Genomic DNA, 25,168 nt, shown 5'->3' on the forward strand with positions numbered 1-25,168 from the left:
AAGGGTCGACTTCATGTTTATGATTTAGGAGTCACAAGCCACTTCTCAAAACACTTGAAAAGTTACAAGGTTAAGAAAGTATTTGATAGGAGTCAAAAATCACTTTAATTTCAACCAACAACTACGGATGACACTAGCGAAAGTAGTCAAGAAACAAAGTGTGTGACTATTTTTAAGTTTGATCGAGCAAAAATAAAAGAGGCAATCACACATTATATTTTAATAAATGAAAAGCTATTTACTATAGTAGAAGAGTACGGATTTGGGTTGGTGGTGAAATCAATGACTCCATATTATCAAAAGATCTCTAGAGGAACAACAAGAAGTGATGTGATGGCTATTTTTGAGAAAGAAAAGAAGAAGTTGAAAGCAACTTTGAAGAGTGTTAGCAAAATTAGCTTCACTACATAGCTTTGAAAATCTAAGAACTAGAGGACATTTTATATAGTTGTTATCAGGCATTTTGTGGATTTAAACTGAAAGTTGCAAAAGCATGTATTGAGCTTTATGTATTTGCCTCCCCCTCATGGTGGTATTGAAATTGTAGATTCCTTTTACAAGTGCTTAAATGATTGAGAAATTGAGAACAAGATCTTCATGATTTCAGTTGACAATGCATCTAGTAATGATAAAGCAATCAGAACCTTGAGAGAGGGCTTCAAAGTGAAGAAGAAGTTGTTCTTTGAAGGAAGATTATTCCATATACATTGTTGTGCACATATTTTGAATCTAATGATGAAAGATGGCTTAAAGGAGATTGAACTCATTATTCATGATATATGAGAAATAGTTAACTTCTTAAACTCATCAGAGTTTAGGTTATTGAAGTTTGGTGAGGTAGTGCAACAATATCAATTACCTGCAAGAAAGTTGATTTTGGATTGCCCAACTCATTAAAACTCAACTTATCGGATGCTTACTATTGCCTTACAACTACAAGAGGCATTTGAACCATATAGAGACAAAGAGCCACTTTATGTGATTTGCCTGACTAAAGGGGATTGAGAACAGTTGGAAAAAATATGTGATATATTGAAATTTTTTAATGAAGCTACAAACATCATTTCAAGTAATGCATACTGAACTTTAGGGTTCTATTAATTTTTTATTTTTATGCATGTATTTAGAGTTTTAAATGAAAAATATGTAGAAAGGCCTGAACCAGAAATATGCATGCATTTGGAGATATTCTTTTCACCTTATTTTGTAGAATCCTATGAACTAGAAAGGCCTGTCAACCAATCAAAGGAAGAAAACCATTAGCTTATAAGTTATAAGGAATAAGATATTGCTTCGAAAAAAAAAAGAACTTGCTGTAGAATTTTATATAGCATCACTAGTGCGTTGTACATAATAATCCAAAAGACTAATTTTTCCTCATGTTGTATCTTTCTAGGATCAACTAATTTTAGCTAAGAGACAAATAAACTATAATAAAAAATATTTTGCTTTTTAGCTTGATATCTATCTGCAAAATGAGTACTACTCATAATGCCAATGACATAAATTAGCAGCCAAGAAGAGTTCAAAATTTTTATTTTCTGAATCCACATGTATATTTTGCACTAGCATTAACCATTAAACTTGAACTAACTATGAAACATTTTATTTGTGTTATTCTATTTTTCTAGTACAGATTATCCCACATCAGATTTGTTTCTGTCACAACTTTACAAGATAAAAAAGATGCTAGATCAGATGATGTATGTTGAAGAAGATTATATCAAAGTAATAGTAAAGAAAATGAAAGAGAAATTTGATAAATATTGGGCTGAATATAATTTGGCAATGGCTTTTGGGGCTATGATGGATTCGAGGTCAAAATGATATTAATTGAGTTTTGTTTTCTAATAATTTACTCGAAAGATAAATACCAAAAGAATATTACGTATATTAAATAGTCTTTGTATGAGTTATTTAATGAATGTGGCATTCTTTGCTTTCGGACAAGAATCAAGTAGAAGTGGCATATCTACTTATATTAGTGGGGCTACATCAACATCTAGCACCATTACTAAGGATGATAAATATTTAGGATGGTCTGATTATACTGAGTTCTTAGCACAAAAAGGTATTCGAAGGCCTTTGAAATCTGAGTTGGATGTTTATCTTGAAGAAGGGAGCATTTGTGCAAAGAAGATGAAATATTTGATACTATAGAATGGTGGAGAAGCAATTATTTAAAATATCATGTACTGTCAAAGATAGCCATGGAGATTCTAGCTATTCCAATTAGCATGGTTGCTTCTGAGTCCATTTTTAGTGTGAAAGAAAGAGTTATCGACCCTCATTACTCTAAATTGAGCATAGAAATTGTGGAAGCCCTCATATGTGGAGGAGATTGCATCCAAAACTTGTATGGATTAAAAGAAAAAGTAAAAATGGTAAGTCTATTCTATTTAAATTCCAGTATATAGCTTTCAATTTGACTTCAACTCTAGGTATGGATTACTTTGAATATGAATTATATATGCATATCTTATTTTGAGTTTTAATAGAGGGTTGTTTACTTTGTAGAAGCAAAATAATGATGAAGAGCAAACGATAGCAATATCTATATCATAGAGAGCTTTGCACTAGGTTAGATTTTCTTATTTCACTTTCAGTTTTTAGTTGCTTTTATACTTCAGTCTTTTTGGTGGTTGTGTTGTTGTAATTTCTGTAATTCTGTCCATTGACTTGTTCTTGTGTTAACAATTTTATTTGCTTTGTTTATAGACATGTGGAGCTTCTTTGGATGATTTATAATATTATATTATTAAAATTAATCTTGTTTTGAATCCTAACAATTGAATCTAGGTGTGAAGCAGGTTATTCGTAATGAGCTTAGCAGTCTTGTTTTCGAGCTCGAATTTAAGCTTGATTTATTTAATTAGCTGAACTCGAGCCGAACTTGAATATTTCATTTTCTCAACGAGCCGAGCTAGAACAGGATGTCTAATTATTCATCGAATACGAACATGAACTCGAACTCGAGTCTTATGCATTCGAGTCGAGCTCGAACAGAGAGATGTTCGAGCTCGACTCAGCTCGTTAACTCTTTTATCTACCACTGCCTCTCCTACCTCCTTCTACATCCTCGATGATATCTGTCGCCGTCAAACTCCGATGAGGTCGATGGATAATCGAGCTGGAGGTTGATATGAGGATAAGTTGGGTGTTTCGTGGGAGGTTGAGAAGGATAGCCCCTTCAACCTATAATCAAAAATCCACTTTTCGGAGATTGTCAAGTGGGGATCCTTTGATGCATAGTTTGTCGGAGTTTAGAGAACAATTGAAAGAGAGAAAAGATGATGAGAGAGTACTTCTGTGTTCAAAAGGACTTACCTAAGGATCCCTTTTTATATAAAGAGCGATTCACAAGCTATCACCCCAGATATTTGGGATGTAGTTAATGTATGTACGGATCAAAATTGTGGATAGTTATTATGCTCATGTTAAGCCATCGTGGATGGTCATTATGCTCATGACGCCGAATTTATTGCTCTACGATTGTGCAAACAAAAGAAAATGACTTGGAAGGTTCTATCAAGATCGTTAAGCTATGTATCATTAGTAGGCGTCTGAAGAAGAGCATGATAATCATCCAAGGTAGAGAAAGAATATTTTCACATAATCTAAAAAGTCAGATCAGTACACAGTCAAGATTGAAGAATTCAGTCATCCCCATGACGATACCTTCTCCTCCTTCGACCTCTTCTTCACCGTCGCTACTTTGGAAGGGGTGCATTGGTGCCATCACCACCGTGTCCATTCCTGGCATGGCCGCATTGGGGCCATGGGATTCTTTCGGGAGGGGGTAGGGGTTTAAGGTTTCGGAGATGCAGATGTTGAATCAAGTTATTTTGGTTAAAAATAGATCGGGTTGGGTTACAGACCGGACGAAGTCCGACCCAACCGCCTCGAATCATAGCTCCTGCTCCCAAGTCTCCAGCTGGCAAGGCAAACAAGCGGCTCGGAACACGAGAGTTATTATTGTCGATGCCAGATGATGACATGAATCGTTTGATACCTTGGTTATCACAGAGCGTGCCCCTCCAAATTTCTTTAGGCCCACATGCATGAGGTCTGCGAGTAATCTCACGTTTTCATGCAATAGAATAAGGACATCTTCTCCATCTGTATCTAAAGATGTTGATTACTTGAATCTAAAGCAAGATCTAGGTACCTGGAAGGTTCAATGGAAGATGGGTCTTGTTTTCTCTATCCGTTTCAAATATTTGAGAGTTAAATAAGCTCTTTGGTACAACATGCCATTTTATATTTGCACCCCTCTTGTGACTTCTACATCCTTTGAAAAAAGTGTCGCTCTTAGGACATTGTTTCCTTGCGAGTTTGTAAGTTATTTAATGACATGAAAGGGTGGGTCATAAACTCCATGTGCCAGGGTAGACCAATTTAAGCACCTAGCTAGATGTGATACATCTGCTTTAGTAGTATCTTTTGAGGTGGAAAGTATGGAATGGCATAGCTTTGATTTTTCTTAGTGCATTGAATGTCTCCTTTAGCTTAGGAAATTCTTCTTCCGAACAATGGAAGTCCATTGAAGATGATGCAAACACTATCTTAAGCACCTCTTTGATGTCGTCAATGGCAATTCAAATATATTACATTACTTCGTTCAAGCCTAGGATTCCCTTTGATGTTTCAGTACCTTGAATGATCCTGGAGATTAGTATTCATTCATTTATCGTCGAACTTACAATTTGCTATGGATTTATGATCAACAATAAATTCATAAAATTCATCCAAGATTTGCTTGTGAGTGGAACTGATTTTGAACCTTCTCGTTGATGCATCTCTTTCCAAAACTAATTCCAAAAAAATAACGCATCTGTGATACATGCTGAATACAAAATTTATGATTGCATTGATGAGCAAGATGGACAAACTCATATAGCCGTTGTCCATCCATGAATTCGTTACAACAGCTGTTGTCCTTTTTCTCCATCATTGCTCAAGTAATATAAATCAACATTTGCCCCCTAGTAGCAAATTTTAAACTTTTATTTTTACATTTGAATCGTGAAGTTATTTGAACTGTGCCCGTGTAGCCCGTTTGCACAGTTGAGATGAATGGAGTACAGAGGCTAGCAAGTAAAAATGATGAAGATAAGCTTTGATAAAATGGGGTGCTGACATTTTGGGTTATCAATACTTATATCTAAAGTCATAGATGGTGTAGAATTATCGTTCCAAAATACATGCATAACAATAATTATCACTTATAAAGACATATATGAAAATTTAAAAAAATGGATCAGTAACTACAAGCAAAAATGACATGCTAGAAAAGTACTGCCATTACTCAAAAACGTTGTTGCGGGGAAGCAACACACAAAACCAAACTAATGCGGCCAAGACGGTGAAGCAACTAGTGGGAAATGATTCCCCATAATTTTCATCATGTGACCTAGAGCACCTATAATTGACGGTACGTGAACCCCAGAGAAGTAAACGACACAAGCTGTGGGTCCCATCAAAACTCATTGCATTTTTGACGTGAGTAGAAGGCTGTGTGCTATTTTGGACAGACAGCTGATCAAAAAATCTCTCCCATCCCCTGTTCCTCAGACCCCTTGGACGCCAATGTTGTCTTACTCGGTGATCTCATGCATGGGCGAGTGTGGGCGACCACATGAAACGGAAGCACCCGTGCCGCGTCCAAAAGTTGCAGTCTTTCTCACACATCTTCCCTACCACTCTCTCTCTCTCTCTCTCTCTCTCTCAGCTACAAAACAAATGAACACAGCCGGATTAATAAATGAAGGCAAAACTTTCCTTGCCTTCCACCTTTTTTCCAAGGAGAGACGACTTCAAGCCCTTAAAATCCCAAAGTCACATCCAGGAATCCCTCCTTAAAGCAGAAGGCCCACACCTCAACTGATCAGTAGAGAGAGAGGGGGAGGGGAACCTAGAGTCCTAGGCTGTCTTATCTGTCCAAAATCTAAACCCAAAACAGAAGGATCAGTGGGGAAGAAGAGCTAAAACTTCTCCATCCCTAAGACCCTCTTACAAGGTCCTGTCTCTTTCACTCTCTGTTCTACATCCATGCTATGGATAGATAGATGCCAACAACCCTGCTCCAGCTGCTCTGTTTTCCACTTGAGTTCCTCTCTCTTCCCCTCACAAACTATACACAATGTTCCAAACCACTCCCTTCTCCATCTCCATTAGGAGTATTACTTCCCCATCTTCCACTCCTTTAGAGCTATTCTCTCTGTTTCCCTGCTTAAAACCCTAGCAAAACCCTAAAGACATCAGTTTTCTAAAGAAAGGTGGCTCCTTTAAACTCGTACTCGATTCCTCTTTGAATCCGATTGCTGAAACCTCCTTGTCAGAACAAAACCCTTTAGATTTGGTCGCCGCAGATAAAGGGTAAAGGGGAGAAGGTGCAATTTTTGCGCTGGATTTTCCTTGCCGACTCCTATTTTCATATGAAAATTCTTCTCTGTCAATGAGTTGGATCGATCTCGATGCTACCGGGGTGCTCGGTTTCGAGTCTGGCGGCAAAATTCGCCTTCTTCCCGCCCGAGCCGCCTACCTACACCGTCAAGAAGGAAGACAATGGGCGGCTGGTTGCCTCTGGGATCCCACGGGATCATTCATTGGATGTCCTGGTGGTGGACACCAAGCGTGGGAACAAGGTTGTAGCATTCTACTTGAGGAACCCCTATGCCCGGCTCACGGTGCTATACTCGCACGGCAATGCCGCTGATCTGGGGCAGCTTTATGATCTCTTTGTGCAGCTCAAGGTCAACCTCAGAGTTAATCTGATGGGGTAAGTAGATTTCGTTTCTCATCAATTAGTTTCAGCATTTCCTTTGAATTTTCTGCAAGCCTCGTTTCATGTAGGTCGTTGGAATTTTTTAATCTAACTGGTTTTTATTGATTAACATTATAATAGTTCAGATTGTCTGTTTTGTTTTTTTTTTCCTTCTTGATATAAACATTATACTGTTGCAGTCTGAAGATTTTTTTTGTTATATCTGCATTCAGATTTTTAATGGACTAAATCTGTATTTGAATTAAACTTCATCTGAACTTTGTGTTGCAAACACAGGATTTTTTTCAAAAAAGGAAAAAAAAACTGAAGGACAGAGAGGATGAAACACATGAAAACTTGCATCGAAATTGAATTTTATCTGATTTCTATGTATATTGGGAAGCATATGTGGAGCATATAATAACATGGAGAAAACTAGATGCTGTTGAATATATGAAAGAAAAGATGAGGGAACTTTTAACAGGGGGTCCTAGCAGTTTCTTTATGATTTCCAGTTTGTTTCCCATGTATATCTCCATTAGTGCCTCCCACTCCCTACACTGGGGCACATTTACCATTTTTTTCTGATTCCTTTTCACTTGTAGTTAATTTCACAAATTTCTCAACTTGGTAATTATGCTGTGAATACCAAATTTATTGCTAGACAAAAATTATATTCGGCATATGGGGGAAGAATCTCTTTCTTTTTAAAGTGACAATATGATGTTGATAACCATTGCCGTGTCCAATGCTGACTGATAGCATTCTTGTTTCCATATCAATTTGTAATCAATTTGCGTGCACATTTGGAATAGGATTGGATTTAGTTTCCAATGCCTCATTTGAGTTTGAATTATATTGGAATTCAAGTTTTGAGTTCTAGCAAAGTTGCAGAACTAGTTTATTGGTTATTATATGTTATCGGCAGATGGGTTTGGGGTCTTAGTTTGAGGTCTTGTCCTATTAGAATTACAGTAGGTCTTAGTTTTGAGTTCTAGCATAGTAGCAGAACTAGTTTATTGGTTATTATATGTTATCCGCAGATGGGTTTGGGGTCTTAGTTTGAAGTCGTCCTATTAGAATTACAGTGGGTCTTAGTTTGAAATATAACAATCTGAGTTTGACTCCAGATCTAGTAGCATCTTCCATATTGATTGGGTGTTAGAAGAAGTTAGAGTAAAGCAATATGTTAGTGTCTGGATGGGAGCCAAGCTTCATGGCTCTAAGTTTTGCATCTTCCTGTGTGGCATTACCTTAGGGAGCCCTTTAGTTTCTGCATTGGTGGAATAAGAATCCTCAAGTCGTTGAAGACAAGGTATACATAATAAGCAGTGGTACGGCCGCATATCCTTGTAATATTTTTGCATCATGTGCGAGCAGGGGATATGGCTTTTGATGTTTGCCTCAAGTTAGTGCAAGCATCATTCTGGTCCAAGAGTGAAGAATTGAGAATAGTAGTGTTCCACTCTTTATGAGTATCTTGTAATTTTTTATTTCAATAGGAAATTTTCTTTTTCACTCTATTTTCTTGTTTTTTTGGTGCTTATGTTCTATGATCCTAGGTGAGGATCAATTCCCCTACAGAGTGTCAATGTTTTCTTCATGGTATATGTCAAGTGCAGTGGTTTGTGAAGTTTGAGGCTTTATGTGGTTCTAGAGTTTCCAATAATTAATCATGCTTTTTGCAACCATGTTGGCTGTATTTATGATTCGGTAAGTGGATCGTGATGGCTGAGACTACCACAACCAAGATTTGTTGTACCGGTACCGGACGGCGTGCCAGTGCCGGACCGATACGGTACGGTACCGGTACTGGTACCGGTACCGTACCGACACACGGTATGCCCGGGCATATTGGTCCGGTACCGGTACACAATTTTTTTCGATTTTCAATTTTTTTTTATTTTTAAAGTTAATAATTGATAAATACAACCTCAATATGGCATTATATTGCATATTATTGACATATTTGGGTTCAATTTGGAGTTAGATTGCGGTACAAAGACTCTTGATCCAAAATTTCAAACATATATTTATTTACATTATATTTCAACTATGTCATCTTAAAACTAAAGAAAAAATATATAAAATACGCATTAAAATATATCTAAATATTTAAGTACAAAGCACAATAACTGATATACGAACCTTAAGATGTACTCTGCATTTAATTTTTTGTCGAGTGTTTGTGACGCTCGTAGATATCTGGATCATCAACATAGTCTGAAGAGACATCAGTCCAACCCTCTAGCTAAGCTGCACCGTACTCTCGAATATTCATCATCCCATAAGGCATCCTCTCTAGATTGTAAGACATCTCAGACCTCTCGCTAAAATTCTGACTCTGAGAAGTATCCTCGAGATGATGGTACGGTTGTGGGGGAGCCCATCTAAATATGCCAGTAGCAAAATCTGATCCTGGAGCTGCTCCAGGCTGCATAGGGTAGTAACCACTAGAAGATGATGCCTCGGATGCACCATATGCATATGGATCATAAGGTGGCTGTGGATAATAGGATCCATAATGCGAGGATGATCCAGATACATCTATGGACCCTACTCCACGTGCAAGATCGTCCGCAGCTGCATCATGTGCTGGACGACCTCTAAGAGCCCGTCGTCTATATGAAATCGGCTCCTCACGATCTCTACCGACTCGTCCACTATGATCCCTATCCTGTGTGACATACGTAAACTGAGACTCACTGGTGAATCGAATATCACTCTATGACTGTGTCTCATAAACGGTGGTCTCCTGTCCTTCAGTTCCTTCCTGATCATCAGATCCATGGCTACTACTACCAGTATCATCATCACTCCTCCTGGTGTCCGTATCTGAATCAGATCGCTCCTGTACTCTCGAGAGTGGTGCACGTGCAACTGTCTTTTTCTTTCCCCCTTGTGCCCCTCTGTGACTGAGTTTCCTGTGATTGGGAGGATGGATACCTTCTTGCTGGCTGTCGGGAGGAACGTCTATACATCTCTCGCTTGAATCTCTGGGAAGATGTATCGGATAGCGAGTCATGTGATGAATGAGTCCCTTGTGTCTCCTCAGACTGTGGCTGATCAGCTGGAACCCTATGTGGAATATTTTTTTCTGTCCATTGCCCTGGATCCATCTTGATCTCCCTTGCCACCACACTGGCTGGTCGTGGAGGGGATCCTGGCTCATCAAGCTCTGGCTCCTGCTGCTGACCTGCAAGCCATCCGATGATCGGATCGTCATCCTCGTCGGCATAATCATCCAGCGTCGGATCAATGTACTTCAACTGAACTTCTTCTTGAATATATTTTAACCTCAACCTCAGATTGTAGTGAACATATACAAGATCGTCGAGGTATTTTTGTGTCAGACGATTTCTCTATTTGCTGTGGATAAAGACGAAAGTGGATCAATTACGCTCACAGCCACTAGCAGAGACCGTCTGAGAAAGAATACGGACAGCCATATATCTCAAATTTTCTGCTAACGTTCCAAAATGAATCCACCGTTCAGCTACAAAAGTAAAATTATATATCAAATTTGATGATATTATTAAGCAAAATTACATATCAATCTACATTGCTCATTATTGATATGTAATTTACCTGGATTCATCTGTTTTTTGCTTACGACAGCTGATGGGACTCCAAAACTGTCTGATCCCTCTCTAAACTGTTTCGTCTGAAATAAAATATATTTATTATTTATAAATATATCAGATCGAATTCAGTTGAATAATTACATTTGTTTTAAACTAGCATACGTCTTGCAGACACAACGACGCGATTTCTAGATCAGGCACCATCTTATATATGACATTACGAAGAGCAGCAAGAAGCTCGCTATTCATATCTATCCCTGGAATAGTATACTGAAATCTCGGATTCAAGTAATAAGCTGCAGATAAATTTCAAGACTGATTAAGCACAATTTTATTTTCATGCTTTGAAAAAATATTTTAAAATATTCTTGAATCCAAACTTACCAGCTAGATGTAAATCTCTGCCCATCTGATAGTCCCAACGGCGCTCAATAATGTTAATGAATTCTTGAGCATGCTTGGGATCATTTTCACTGATCTGTTTCTTTGTCCTCTCCATGTAATATAGGAAGTCCATCTGGGGGTATCTCTCGCTGTCCACGGCACGAAGCACCTCATATAAAGGCTTGATAGTCTTCACTATCTTCTCAGTCCGCTGCCAAAATGACTGACTCGTCACCAAGTTCTCCACATGACTTTCATCAGTGCCGGCCCTCGCATATCTGCTCTCCTGTCACTCGACACTGACAAACATCTGACGTAGGGCTGTTTTCTTCTGAAGAAGACTATCAAGTGCTATGTAGTTAGTAGCAAACCGTGTGATATCCGGTCGTAAGATCTTCCCCCCAGTATACGTCTGCATCAATGAAAGAACCCATGTGTGGTTGTAGATGAATCTAGTAATGGTCTGGGCAATCTCCACTACTTGCTGCATCCTGCGAATCTTTCCGATATCCATCAATATAAGATCAATGCAATGTGCAGCACATGGGGTCCAGTATATCTGCGGTCGCTGTTATCTGTGATGACCTGCACGACATGCTGCTTACCCACTGAATCAATCACCTCCTCCATCAGACCAAGGATATATGTGGCATCGTGCATCTTATCTGAAGCATCGATTGATTTGTAAACAAATATTTTTCCATCACAGTATGTCAAAAAATTAATGATGCTCCGCCTAGTAGGACCTGTCCAACCATCACACATCACTGTCTGACCGTATGTAGGCCATTTATTTTTGTAAGAAGCAATCCATCTCTGCAGATCCTCCTTATTGCTGTCAAGAAGCTGACCATAGATGTCTTTAGGTCCTGGAGGATCTACACCCTGGCCGGCAGCCTCTATGGCTAAAATAGCAGATCGGTAGTAAGGATTGGCTGCTGCATTTGCTGGAATATGGCTGAAATGAAACCATGATCCAATAGCTCATCACATATTCTTCTTCTTATCTTTTTTCAGCATACTGTCAATTCTCTGCTGCTTTGAATCCTTGCTGGGCAAAGCATGTGGATCCAAATCCTGTATGCTGGCTCCTGCTGGAATATCTCTGGAGGATCTCCTCCTACTGTCAAAAGCTCCCAACAAAGAAGACATGCTGCATCTGCTCCCTCTACCATCAGGCTCTCTGACTGAGGTAGTCCTCCTGAACTCGAATTCTCCCCTACCAGTCGCTGATCCAGATCCTGATTCGTAGCATGATGGTCCAAATCGGTCTCTGTACCGGGCCATCTCTTCCTGCTGGTACTGATCCGCCAAGCTCGCATGAATGGCAGCCTCAATTTGTGCCTCATCATCTGGAGCAGAAGCCTCCTCTGACTCTCTAGAGTGATAAGAAGGTGGCTATGCAGCTCGATGGTCTACTTCGATCTTTTTCTGTTTTGTCTTTTCCTTCGCTACTTTCGAATCAGCAAAATGCTTTTTTATCAATTGTCGGACTTCTTGCGGACATTTCCGACACATCGACACATCAGGATAACCACCAGCTAGATGCTGTTTCAACCTAGTCACTCCTCTCTTGAATTCTGTGTTGCACCATTTGCATCTTCAATGATGTCGAGCCGAGAGCATCTCGCCATGATCCCAACCGATGTCACGCTCTTGATCTTTCTTCTTACTCATTTCTGCAGATATAACAAAATACTAGTTATTTTGAATTAACTGGAATATAACACTAATTACATATATTTTTTATTTGATAATATTTTTTACTATTTAAATATTTACAAAAAAAAATTAAAAAAAATCTCAAGTTAGATTCAAATATTTCAATTATTTTGAATCATTCTAAACATTATTCTCAATTTCAAAACTAACACTGATTTTTTATTTTTTTATTTTTTAATAATTTTTATATAAAAAATATATACTATAAAATAGCTAATTAATTAAAGTGAACGAATGCCATGCTCTAAATTTTTTTCTTATAAATATATGCAAGTATAACAAAATACGATAGTTTAACGATAATTAAAATAATTATATATAATTTTAAAATAATTTTAATAATTATTTTAAAACTTATAAATTCAAAATAAATATGTTATATGCTTCAAATAATATTTTTAAATTAACTAAAATATAACACTATTTTTATATATTTTTTATTTTATAATTAAATTTTTAAATTTAATAATTAAAAAAATATTTTTTTAATTTCAAATATTTGAAAAAAATTAGAAATTAGATTTAAGTAGTTTGAATCATTCTAAACATGATTCCCAAACTTTGATTTTTTTCCTAAAATTTAATTTTTTTTTAATTTTTAAATAAATAAATATTTAAAAATATTTAAAAAATATATAATTAACGAAAATTAACAATTTTGATGTCATCGTGTAGATCTTCCAAAGATCTATCACATATAATTAAATCATCCCAAAATTACAAGATTTTGGTATGATTTTCTCTTATTTTCATTCTTTCTTATTCTTATCCTATTTTTAACAACAAAAATTAAAAAAAAAATACTAAGAAAATAATACATTATCTTACCTCCGGCCAAAGATCAGCCTCTCCTCGAACCACTCCTGCAATTTGACGGAGTTTTTTTCTTTTTTTCTAATTTTTCGGAGGTCTCAATGGTTTCGTTGAGACCTTCGGACCCTCGGGAGTTCTCTGAGACATCTTAGAGAACTCCAAAGCAGGTAAGGGTTCTTTTATGCATGTGATCTCCGACCCCATCTCCCCTCCCCCTCGTCACTTTAGACACATGGGGTGTCGGTACGGTTCGGTTCACGCCAAACCGGACCGAACCGGACCATACCGTTTGGTTTTGGATGGTATGGAAGCGAACCGGACCGAACTGCTCGGTTCGGTACCGGTTCGGGGTGTTTCTCGAAAAAAAGTCCGAACCGGACCGTTTGAGCACCGGTCCGGCTTGATACGCCCCGTACCGAGTGGTTCGGCTCGGTACGGCGAACCCTGACCACAATGCTCTCTTTCCTTACGTTGGACAGCACTGGTTATTTCTATTAAAAGTTTATCACCAAGAGATGTTTGATTGATCAAAACTTATAAAGGATTTTGAATGGGTTAGAGATAATGATGATCACGAGATATTACAACACAAAAATGAGAAAAAATGTGGTTTAGGGTTGAAGTGGAAGGAAACCATTTGCATATATAGAATATGAATGTAGAAACTAGAGAATTATAGTGGCAATTGACTTACCTTTTGTAGGCCCAAATCACTAGATTCAAGAAAATCATCTTGATGGATTAAATATCATTTCTCTTAGTATTCTGGTCACGTTTTCGATCAGAAAATGGAAAGAAAACAATTGCCACAGCCTGAATTGCCTCTTAATCACTTGTTGTTTCTCCTTTGTTTTTTTTTTTACTATGTTCTCTTTTTATTATGGAGAGAAATAACATTGTTTTTCTTTTGTAGGTTATTTTTCAGGAGTCTTAAAAGGAGTTTCATTTAAAATCAAACTCCTTTCTTTTGTATGAGAGTTATACGCTTGTGGGTGGTTTAGTAACTGTCCATCACTTTCTTGTATGGGCAGTTTAGAATTGCCCACTTTTTTTTTTATTTTCTTTAAGACCATAATTGGGCATACATGTCTTACATCTCCCACCAGCACAATAATGGGTTTAGCAACATTTTCATTCAAAAATACAGTCTTTTTCGTGATCATTCATACAAGCAATTAGGCCGTGTGATCGGTAAATATTCTTGGCATCTTGTTGTGCAGCTGCCAGGGATATCACGGTTGCCATTCATTTGCAATCGATATAGAGACATTTTATTGAGTGTTATTTTTCGCTTTAGATGCATTGATACATACACCAATAATTAACGCATACTCAAGAGTCATGTTTAATTTCCTTTCCACGATCGATATTCATAATTATATATAAGAAGCTAACTTTAGCTAATGTATATATAACTGGTCGACTGGTGAATATATATGCATTGTTAGTGTAACCAATGGCCTTCCTTTTCTACTTATATCCTTTAATTTTAGATCGACTTTCCTAACATGTCTCATAAGATGAATTATATTCATCACTGTTGAAAACATGTTAAGGCAGCAAAACATTGACCTGGCACTTTAAGACATAGTCGAAAGTCCATAAGGGCAATAGTGAGACTAAAATTTATTCGCCTCAGAGAACTTATATAGTGAGATTACATTGATTTATCATTACTATTAATATATATATTTATCTTACTTTCTCTTTTGGTTGTCTTTATGCATGTAGTATGAAATATATGCCATGGTAGTATTTCTTTTCACAACAGAAAAGAACATATATCATTATTCATTTTATATATTACTACCATGCAGATTTTTAGCCTAAATATTCTATCATATTTAGCTTAAGTTTAGCATTTGTTCGTTTCTCTTAGCACTATTATGCTTAAACTCAAATCCGATACTCTTGCAGGCTAACACTTTGGTGAAATTAAAATGTTTGGTCCTTAAAATAAAATTGGACCTCATCTTAATCCTTTTGTTCAAGGCGATATATAAAAAAAATGTACAATTAACTCTCAATCATCTCTGTATTTTTGGTGCATGTGTTTCATCTCTGCACGTAACTCTCATATCAATGGTCGTCGCTCGTGTGAGAGAGCCGACTTTCAGCCTGACAACATACTTTTGTTCCTCGTAACACATATATGCATGCGCTAGTATCATTCAACTGTTGGAATTTGTATGTCGGGGCATATATGTGTGTTTCAAAATTTTTTTTCTAAACACCACAGCGGAATAGAAGATTAAAACACTTTTAATCTATATTATGTATGCATAAAAATATAAACCACAGAGATCTAGTTCATATGCTGAAATTGTACATATGCTGAAATTGTACATATGCTGAAATTTAACATGCGATCGAATCACATACTTGTTTCGCAATTTTTTTCTTCAAATTTGAATCTGAAGATCTAGATCTGGAAGAGAAGAAGTTTTCTCTTAGCCATGCAAGTGTCCGGCCTCTACGGGTATCCACTCAGAATCAGTCTGGAACAGTCCTCTTAAGTTTGTATTTTCTTCTCGAAGAAAATTCAGCCTGCGAATCTGAACGAAGTCTGGATCGCGATCAACTCTTTGATCATTTTCTTAATCTTCTTCTTCTCTCTTCTCTTGCCTTTCCCTCCTTGATTTATGCTGCTATCAGGAAGAAAAACTAGCACAAGAGGGATGCCCAACAACCTTGGGCGTGGAAGGAAGAAGGGACGTCCAAGAAGGTGGGGCGTTTGGACGCCCAAGGGAGAAGAGAGGGAGAGGAAGAGAGGGTGTTGGGCACTCCTATGGGGCGTGTGGGCTACTGGTTGTGATGCTTAGGGATCTCAAGGGAGGTCCCTTTAAATAGACATAAGAATTGAATCCTATTCAATCTCATAATACAAGTATTACTTGTATTAGGTTTCTTCATGACTTAAGTTACGCAACTTCTTTTAGGAAATTTATTAGGCGCCAACTCTTAGAGCCCTTGTACCCACTAAATGACATCCCAAAGTGCATCCAAGGGATGCCCCAATAGGGATTCACACGCCCTCTAAAGCATGGTTACGCCCAACTTGATCAAATCAAGGTGACACTCCAACTTAACTATCAAGGAAATTAATTAGTGACTTGCACTCTTAATTCATTTGATCCAAAACTTTAGACACCCAACAATTGGAGTCCAATGAATCTAATTCATTTAGGTTATGAGCAGGCAATTAAGTTTGAATTATCTTATCAAATAAAAAAAATCAAACATAAAGAGAAAATTTGGTCCAACCATGTACTAGCAAGGTTACCTTGAACCCAATCAGATTTCTCTAAACCCAATTGATATTTCATAAACTCAATTGCTTATTCCAGATTTAATCTCTTTGTTGTGTGATCCTATAGGTTCAATTCTATCTGGTAGTGAGATATACAATGATCTCTATCAAAGTATCATTGAAACTCTTTTCAATGGGTCGGAACAATTTCATTCTAACTCATCAAAGATTGTCGATCATGAACAATTCTAGTGAGCTTTCACAATCCATCAGTGATACCTAGCAGTATGTAGTGGCAACCTAATAGAACCGAAAACGAACCTCAAGGTGTAGTTAACGTGTGATTCAGTCCTTCTACCGTGAGTCCCGACTAGATGGTAGGTCATGGATAAATCGTCAAACCTCAACATCAGTTATATGATAGATTCGATCAGCTCAAGTCCAATTGTGATTCTTATGAAATTTTTTTTCATCAATCACACTACTATAGCCACAGACTCTCGGACTTAGCCTCTAAAATTTCATAGGACTACTTTCTATCAAGGTTGATAGATCCTATTTTGATGTGCACCCTACTCCTACAGTGGATCAACTGTCGCCAACATCCACTACAAGGGCTCATTGAGATTCATGTTTGTGTCAGTCAAACTCCAGCAGCCTCACTGCGAGCAGTCATACTATCTCAGATCAAAAGACCATTCATACAACTACAGCATCGAGACAATCACTGACGATCGAATAGAAATTCAGGTGATCTCTCGTATGGTCACATTCAGTATTAGTTATTCTCTAACAATTATCTGTACTCGTCGTTCAATGTCTCTACATTATAGACTAGAGACTCATCTATCTCGAAGGAAGCGATTTGTGCGTCAGTCTATCTGGATTAATCATCGTTCTCATAATGATACTATGATCGGAAGTATTTAGGAATTAAATACATGTCTCTAATTCTCAACACTTTGAGAATATGTATCGAAAAGTTAATTCCATGGACGATTCAAGGACACATCACACTTGAATAAAAAATAAACTTGTCTTTTTATTGATCAAATCAATATATTAAGTACAAAATTATATCTTAGATTTATTATAATGTGTCAGCCATATTGGCTTCTAGGACATACATCTAACAACCTCTCACTTGGACTAAAGTCAATTGGCTACTAATCTAAGTCCCATCTTCTCAAGGTGGACTTTCATTTTCGGCTGGCTCAATTGCTTTGTTAGTAGATCTGCCACGTTATCTGCAGTCTACTTTTCGCATCTCGACATGTTTTTTTTCGAGGTAGTCGCGTATAATATGATACCACCGCTCGATGTATTTTGATTTTTGATGAGATCTTGGCTCTTTAGTAAGTGCTATGGCTCTATTGTTGTCGCAGTACAGTGGTATGGCATCTGATGTCATAATCCCAAGTTTCGCGATGAACTTCTTGAACCAGAAGCCTTTGTAGCATTCGAAGCAGCAACATATTCAGTCTCTGTGGTCGAATTCGCTATAATGGGTTGCTTGAAATTTTTTCGGCTGACTGTGCCACCATTACAAATGAACACATATCCTGACGTAGATTTTCTATCATCAGGATCAGACATGAAGTTTGAGCCAGTATACCCCTCGACTCGCAACTCTGAATCTCTTCCAAAGATCAAGAACAAATCTTTAGTCCTTCTCAAGTACTTAAGGATGTTCTTCACAGCTATCTAATGCTCCTCGTCTGGATTTGATTGATACCTGCTCGTGACACTCACAACAAGATCAATATCAGGTCGAGTACACAGCACGACATACATGAGGCTCTCTATGGCTGAGGCATAAGGAATTCTACTCATGCGTTGAACTTCCTCAGATGTGGTCGGACACATTGTCTTGGAAAGATTAATACCATGCTTAAGAGGTAAAAGTCCTCTTTTAGAGTTTTTCATGCTAAACATCTTCAGCATTTTTTCTATGTATAGCTTTGGTGACAGGTCTAGCATCCTTTTAGATCTATCCCTATAGATCTTTATTTCGAAAATATAGGATGTTTCTCTTAGGTCTTTCATAGAGAATTTCTTCGACAACCATCTTTTGATCATGGTCAGCATGGGAATATCATTCTCAATGCGAAGAATTTCATCCACGTACAATACGAGGAATGTTATTGCGCTTCCACTGACCCTTTTGTATATATAAGATTTCTCTTTATTTTTTAGAAAATCAAATGATTTGATCGTCTTATCAAAACGATGATTCCAACTTTGAGAAGCTTGTTTTAATGCGTATATGGATCTTTGCAGCTTACAGACTTTGTGATTACCATTATCAGATATGAAATCCAAAGGCTGCTCCATATAGATATCTTGAAAGATATCCATTCAGGAAGACAGTTTTCACATCCATCTGCTAGATTTTATAATCATAATAAGCTGTAACAGCAAGTAAAGTACCGATAGATTTCAGCATGGCTACGGACAAGAAGATTTTCTGATAGTCAATGCCCTCGCACTGACTATAGCTTTTTGCCATAAGCTTAGCTTTATAGGTCTGTACCTTATCATCGGCATCTATTTTTCTTTTGTAGATCCATTTACGCCTAATGGGTACGATACCCTCAGATCGATCCACTAAGATCTATATTTGATTCAAGTGCATCGAGTCAATTTCTGACTTCATTGTATTTAACCATTTTTCGGAATCAATGTCAGACATCGTCTCGTCAAAGATATTAGGATCATCATCATGACCCCTATCCTTCATATGAAATATTTTCTTTACTTCCTCCGTAAGCATACCCATGTACCTTTCAGAAAGTCAGGAGACCCTGCTAGATCTACGAGATGGTAGAGGAACGTCAACTACTGACTCATGAATAATGGGTTCTTGAGGACTATAGCTTTTTGCTCTTCAGAGCCCGTCTTTTTGAGTTCAACTAACCTCCCATTACCACCATCTTGGATAAACTATTTTTCTAAAAATATGACGTTCCGACTCATAATCACATTATGATCTTGTGAAAAGTAGTAGTATCTCATTGTTTCTTTTGGATACCCTATAAAACGAGCTATTACAGATTTATCCTCTAGTTTATCAGCCATTTGTCTCTTGACATAGACTGGACATCCCCAAGTCTTAAGATAACCTTGACTCAGCTTCTTACGGTATCATATCTCATACGGTGTGGTAGGAATGGATTTTGATGGAATCCTATTCAATAGGTAAATGGCGGTTAATAAAGCATGTCCCCAAAGACATAAGGGTAGACAGTGAAGCTCATCGTAGACTGGACCATATCTAATAGGGTCCTATTCCTCTTTTCGGATACCCCGTTGAGCTGAGGTATTTCGGAAGGAGTCCATTGAGAAACTATGCCATTGTCCTTAAGATATCTCAGAAATTTCTGACTAAAGTATTTACCTCCTTGATCAAATCGAAGAATCTTAATGGATTTGTCTGTTTGTTTTTCTACTTTATTTCTGAATTCTTTGAATTTTTCAAAGGCTTCAGACTTATATTTCATCGGATACACATATCCATACCTAGACAGATCATCGGTAAAGGTAATGAAGTTATAACCATCTCTGATCTGCACATCAAATGGTCCACACCCATCGGTGTGTACCAAGGCAAGTAACTCAGTGGCCCTTTCCCTATGTTCTATAAAGGGTAACTTGGTCATTTTTCTTCGAAGGTAAGATTCGTAAGTTAGATACGACTTTGGATTAAGAGAACCAAGGATCCCATCTTTTTTCAGTTTGTTTATCCTATCATCTCCAATATGGTCTAGTCTATGATGCCACAAGTACTTCTGGTTAATTTCATCTCTGGGTTTCTTTTGATCTACGGTACTTACTATTTGCTCATTCAAATTCACATTCGCATCAACATGCAAGTGATATACACTGTCAATTAAAAGATCTCGTGCAACTAATTTATTCTTAAATAAATGGAACAAAAATCTTTATTGAAACTAATTTTAAAACGTTTCTGTGCAAGCACAGACACGAAAACCAAATTCCGACTAACTACAGGAACGAAATAACAGTCATTTAAGTATAATCTAAGATTAGACGGTAATCGAAGAGGATAAGTGCCAATTGTTTCTGCAGCAACTTTTGCTCGTTGCCGATCCAAAAGATCATGTCACCTTCCCTCAACCTCCTACTTTCTATTAGATCCTGTATTGAAATACATATATGAGCACTCAAATCAGAGTCTAATATCCAACTAGAAGTAGAAAAAACCGTAAGGTTAGATTCAATTACGAGCATACCTTCTGAAGGTTTATCATCCTTTTTGATCTTTAGGCTCTCCAGGTAGAGTGGACAGTTCCTTCTCCAGTGGCCTTCAGCATCACAGTGGAAATATTTTTCCTTTGCTTCGGCCTTCTTAAGAACTTCCTTCTTTGGCTTGCTCTCTTTCTTCTATTTCTTAGCAGATTTTATCTTCTTCTTCCTAGTAGATTTGCATTTGGAAGAAGTCCGCTCCATAGCGAAAACAGTATCTTTTGAACTCTTCAAGGTTCCTTCCGTAGTGACCAACATGTTGACCAGTTCGGGAATAGTGCAATCGAGTTTGTTTATATGAAAATTTACAATAAATTGACTATATGAACTCGTAAGGAATTGAAAGATCAAATCCATCTGCAATTCTTTTTGCATTTCAAGCCCGAACTTCCCGCACTTCAATGTCTTTGATTACTGTCATACAGTGCTTATAGACAGACTGTCCTTCGTGCATCTTCATATTGAAGAGTCTCTTGGACACTTCGAAGTGCGCAGTACGGCTATGCTCACCATACAACTCTTGCAGGTGAGTGATCATAGCCTTGGCAGTGGGCATATACTTATACTGGCTTTGCAACTCGTTCGACATAGATACCAGCACATAGCACTTGATCCGATTGTTTTCATCCATCCACTTTTCAAAAGCAGTCCTTTGTTCAGCAGTAGGATGGTTTGGTAACACTATAGTTTTTTGATCGAGTACATGATCTAGTTTTTCTGAGGTCAGGACAATCCTGAGATTTTTGAGCCAGTCTTTGTAATTAATTCCGGTCAAACGATTGGTTTCAAAGATGCGGGCTAGAGGGTTTGAGGCTGACATTGTTTAACTGCGAGAGTAGAGATTCAAGTTAGACTTTTGTACTTTAATGTTATATTTGCTTCTAGAGATTTTAAGATACAAATAATGACTCTCCACTAATTTTTTTTTGGGATCCCTCCACTCTGGATGTGAAACAAAAATTCTAACATGACAAGAGGATTCCTAGTGGGTGTTGCGGTCTCACCGATGCCATGCACCTCACCTAACAGTTATTGGTAACATGCACACCGATACGTAGGCAACTCTTTATCCAGATACTTCTTTAAGCATGTTGCAGCGATTTGATATCTAAGTCATGTGGACTCATCCAACAGTTATTGACCACACTTCTTAGTTAAGTTTGATCCATCGTTCACAAGCAGGTGCAGGGCCGTCATTGGGTCCCTCACCTAACAGTTATTGGACCCAATCCCATTCTCATCCTGGAGCAACTCTTTGCTAATAGAGTGGTTGCGTGTTCTCGGTGCAACTGAACCACTGTAACCAATCGAGAACAATCAACACCAGTAGCACGCCTACATATCTACAATAGTGGAAGATCTATGAACTTAATATTTGTGGGGAGGTTTAGGTTTAGATCTCATCTAATCAGTCATCATATGATCGATCTAATTGGTATGGGTTAAACCAAAAATGCTAAGCAATCCAATTGAAGACTCAGTCTTTTAAATTGGCCAGGTAAGTGAAGATCAGTGGGGGTTCCCTCGTTGTTTTTTTTAGACACCAATAAATTGGCCAAGTCAGCTAACGGAGCCAATTAAATAACCACGTCTCAATTACTTGTCTTAAATATCAATAGGTTAATTGGTCCAAATAGGTTAATTCAAGTGAATCAAACTTAAATCATCGAGCCAAATTAGGTCCTTAGGTTAATCGATTCTACATATGCGATTCAATTGATTTGATCAACAACAATTACATGATCATTTAACTTAATTTGTCTAACCATAATCAACATTTGATTCGGTTTGATCAGTTACTTAATCGAATTAGACCCATATCATTTAAATAAAAAATTTTAGATGCAATCTAATTACATGACTTAATTTTTTTGATTTTCTCATAGCCAAAGCCCTCATGCATAAACACAAATTTCAGATTCTAAAACTAAATTTCAGATCTAAATTCTTTGCATGAAAGTTAAGTTTTAAATCATGAAAATAATTTTCCGATTTAACATACAAATATATATCTTATATATGCATGTAAAATTTAGATCTAAATAAAATTTAGATCAACAATATGATATCATATATCTCATATACTAATCATGAATCATGTAAAAAATAAATTTTGTGATCTAAACATGCAATCATATATCTCATATATAAATCATGAATTAGATCAAATAAAATTTCAGATTTATGTATGCATCTATATATCATGTGAAGATGAACTAGAAACCGTTCTTAGATCAAAATTCAGATTTATGCATGCTTTCACATATCATCTATATGTTGTAAAATTAAGCCCAAAATTAAATTTCAAATTTAAAGTATTTATCTATACATCTCATGTATCAAAGAAAAATTAAATTTTGAAACTCTTTTCAAAATATATATGTCAATTTCATGCATATGAAGCCCGTGGCTCTGATACTACTGTTGGAATTCGTATGTTGGGATATGCATGTGTTTCAAATTTTTTTTTCTAAACACCGCAGCAGAATAGAAGATTAAAACACTTTTAATCTATATCATGCATGCATAAAAACATAAACCATAAGGATCTAGTTCATATGCTGAAATTGTACATATGTTGAAATTTAACATGTGATCGAATCACATACCTGTTTCGTAATTTTTTTCTTCAAATCTGAATCTGGAAGAGAAGAAGCTTTTTCTTAGCCGCGCAAGTGCCCGGCCTCTATGGGTATCCACTCAGGATCAGTCTGGAATAGTTCTCTTAAATTTGAATTTTCTTCTCTAAGAAAATTCAGCCTGTGAATTTGAACAAAGTCTGGATCGCGATCAACTCTTTGATTATTTCTTTGATCTTCTTCTCTTCTTCTCTTGCCTTTTCCTCCTTGATTTATACTGCTACCAAGAAGAAAAACCAGCACAAGAGGGACGCCCAACAACCTTGGGCGTGGAAGGAAGAGGGGACGTCCAAGAAGGTGGGGCGTTTGGATGCCCAAGGGATAAGAGAGGGAGAGAGGAAGAGAGGGTGTTAGGCACTCCTATGGGGCATGTGGGCTGCTGGTTGTGATACTTAGGGACCTTAGGGAAGGTCTTTTTAAATAGACATAAAAATTGAATCCTATTCAATCTCATAATACAAATCCTACTTGTATTAGGTTTCTTTATAATTTAAGTTATACAACTTTCTTTAGGAAACCTATTAAGTGCTAACTCTTGGAGCCCTTGCACCCACTAAATCACACCCTAAAGTGCACCCAAGGGACGTCCCAATAGGGATTCACACGCCCTCTAAAACATGATCATGCCCAACTTGATCAAATCAAGGTGATGCCTTAATTTAATTATCAAGAAAATTAATTAGTGACTTGCATCCTTAATTCATTTGATCCAAAATCTTAGACATCCAACAATTGAAGTCCAATGAATCTAATTCATTTAGGTTATTAGCATGCAATTAAGTTTGAATTATCTTATCAAATAAAAAAATCAAACATAAAGAGAAAATTGGGTCCAACCATGTGTTAGCAAAGTTATCTTGAACCCAATCAGATTTTTCTAAACACAATTGACACTTCATAAGCTCAATTGTTTATTTCAAATCTAATCCCTTTGTTGTGTGATCCCATAGGTTCAATTTTATCTGGTAGTGAGATATACAATGATCTCTATCAAAGTACCATTGAATTTTTTTTCAATGGGTCGGAATAATTTCACTCTAATTCATCAAGGATTGTTGATCCTGAACAATCCTGGTGAGCTCTCACAATCCATCAATGACACCTAGCAGTATGTAGTGGCAACCCAGTAGAACCGAAAACGAACCTCAAGTTATAGTTAACGTGTGATTTAGTCCCTCTATCGTGAGCCCCGACTAGATTGCAGGTCATGGATAAATCGTCAAACTTCAACATCAGTCATATGATAGATTCGATCAGCTCAAGTCCAATTATGATTCTTATGAAAATTTTTTTCATCAATTACATTGCTGTGACCGCAGACTCTTGGACTTAGCCTCTCAAATTTCATAGGACTACTTTCTATCAAAGTTGATAGATCCTATCTTGATGCGTACCCTACTCCTACAATGGACGAACTGTCGCCAACATCCACTACAAGGGCTCATTGAGATCCATGTTTATGTGTCAGGCAAACTCCAGCAGCCTCACTGCGAGCAATCATACCATCTCAGGTCAAAGGATCATTCATACAACTACAGCATCGAAACAATTACTGACGATCGAATAGAAATTCAAGTGATCTCTTGTATGGTTATGCTCAGTACTAGTTCTCTAACAACTATCCGCACTCGTTGTCCAGTATCTCTACATTGTAGATTAGAGACTTATCTATCCCGAAAGAAGCGATCTGTGCGTCGGTCTATCCGGATCAATCACCATCCTCATGATGATACTATGATCGGGA

At 37.3% G+C, this 25,168-nt stretch overlaps 1 protein-coding gene across 1 annotated transcript in view; it reads left to right on the plus strand.

The window, feature by feature from the left end:
• Positions 1 to 5,787: 5,787 nt before the first annotated feature.
• LOC105061163 (uncharacterized) overlaps positions 5,788 to 25,168 on the plus strand; it is a 31,767-nt gene continuing 12,386 nt past the window's right edge. Inside the window, exon 1 of the mRNA XM_010945126.4 lies at positions 5,788 to 6,781. Within this exon, the coding sequence (XP_010943428.1) occupies positions 6,477 to 6,781 (305 nt within the window). The 5' untranslated portion in view covers positions 5,788 to 6,476. The remainder of the gene's footprint in view (positions 6,782 to 25,168) is intronic.

This window comes from Elaeis guineensis, chromosome 12, assembly GCF_000442705.2.
Source record: "Elaeis guineensis isolate ETL-2024a chromosome 12, EG11, whole genome shotgun sequence".
In the NCBI taxonomy this organism is placed as follows: domain Eukaryota; kingdom Viridiplantae; phylum Streptophyta; class Magnoliopsida; order Arecales; family Arecaceae; genus Elaeis; species Elaeis guineensis.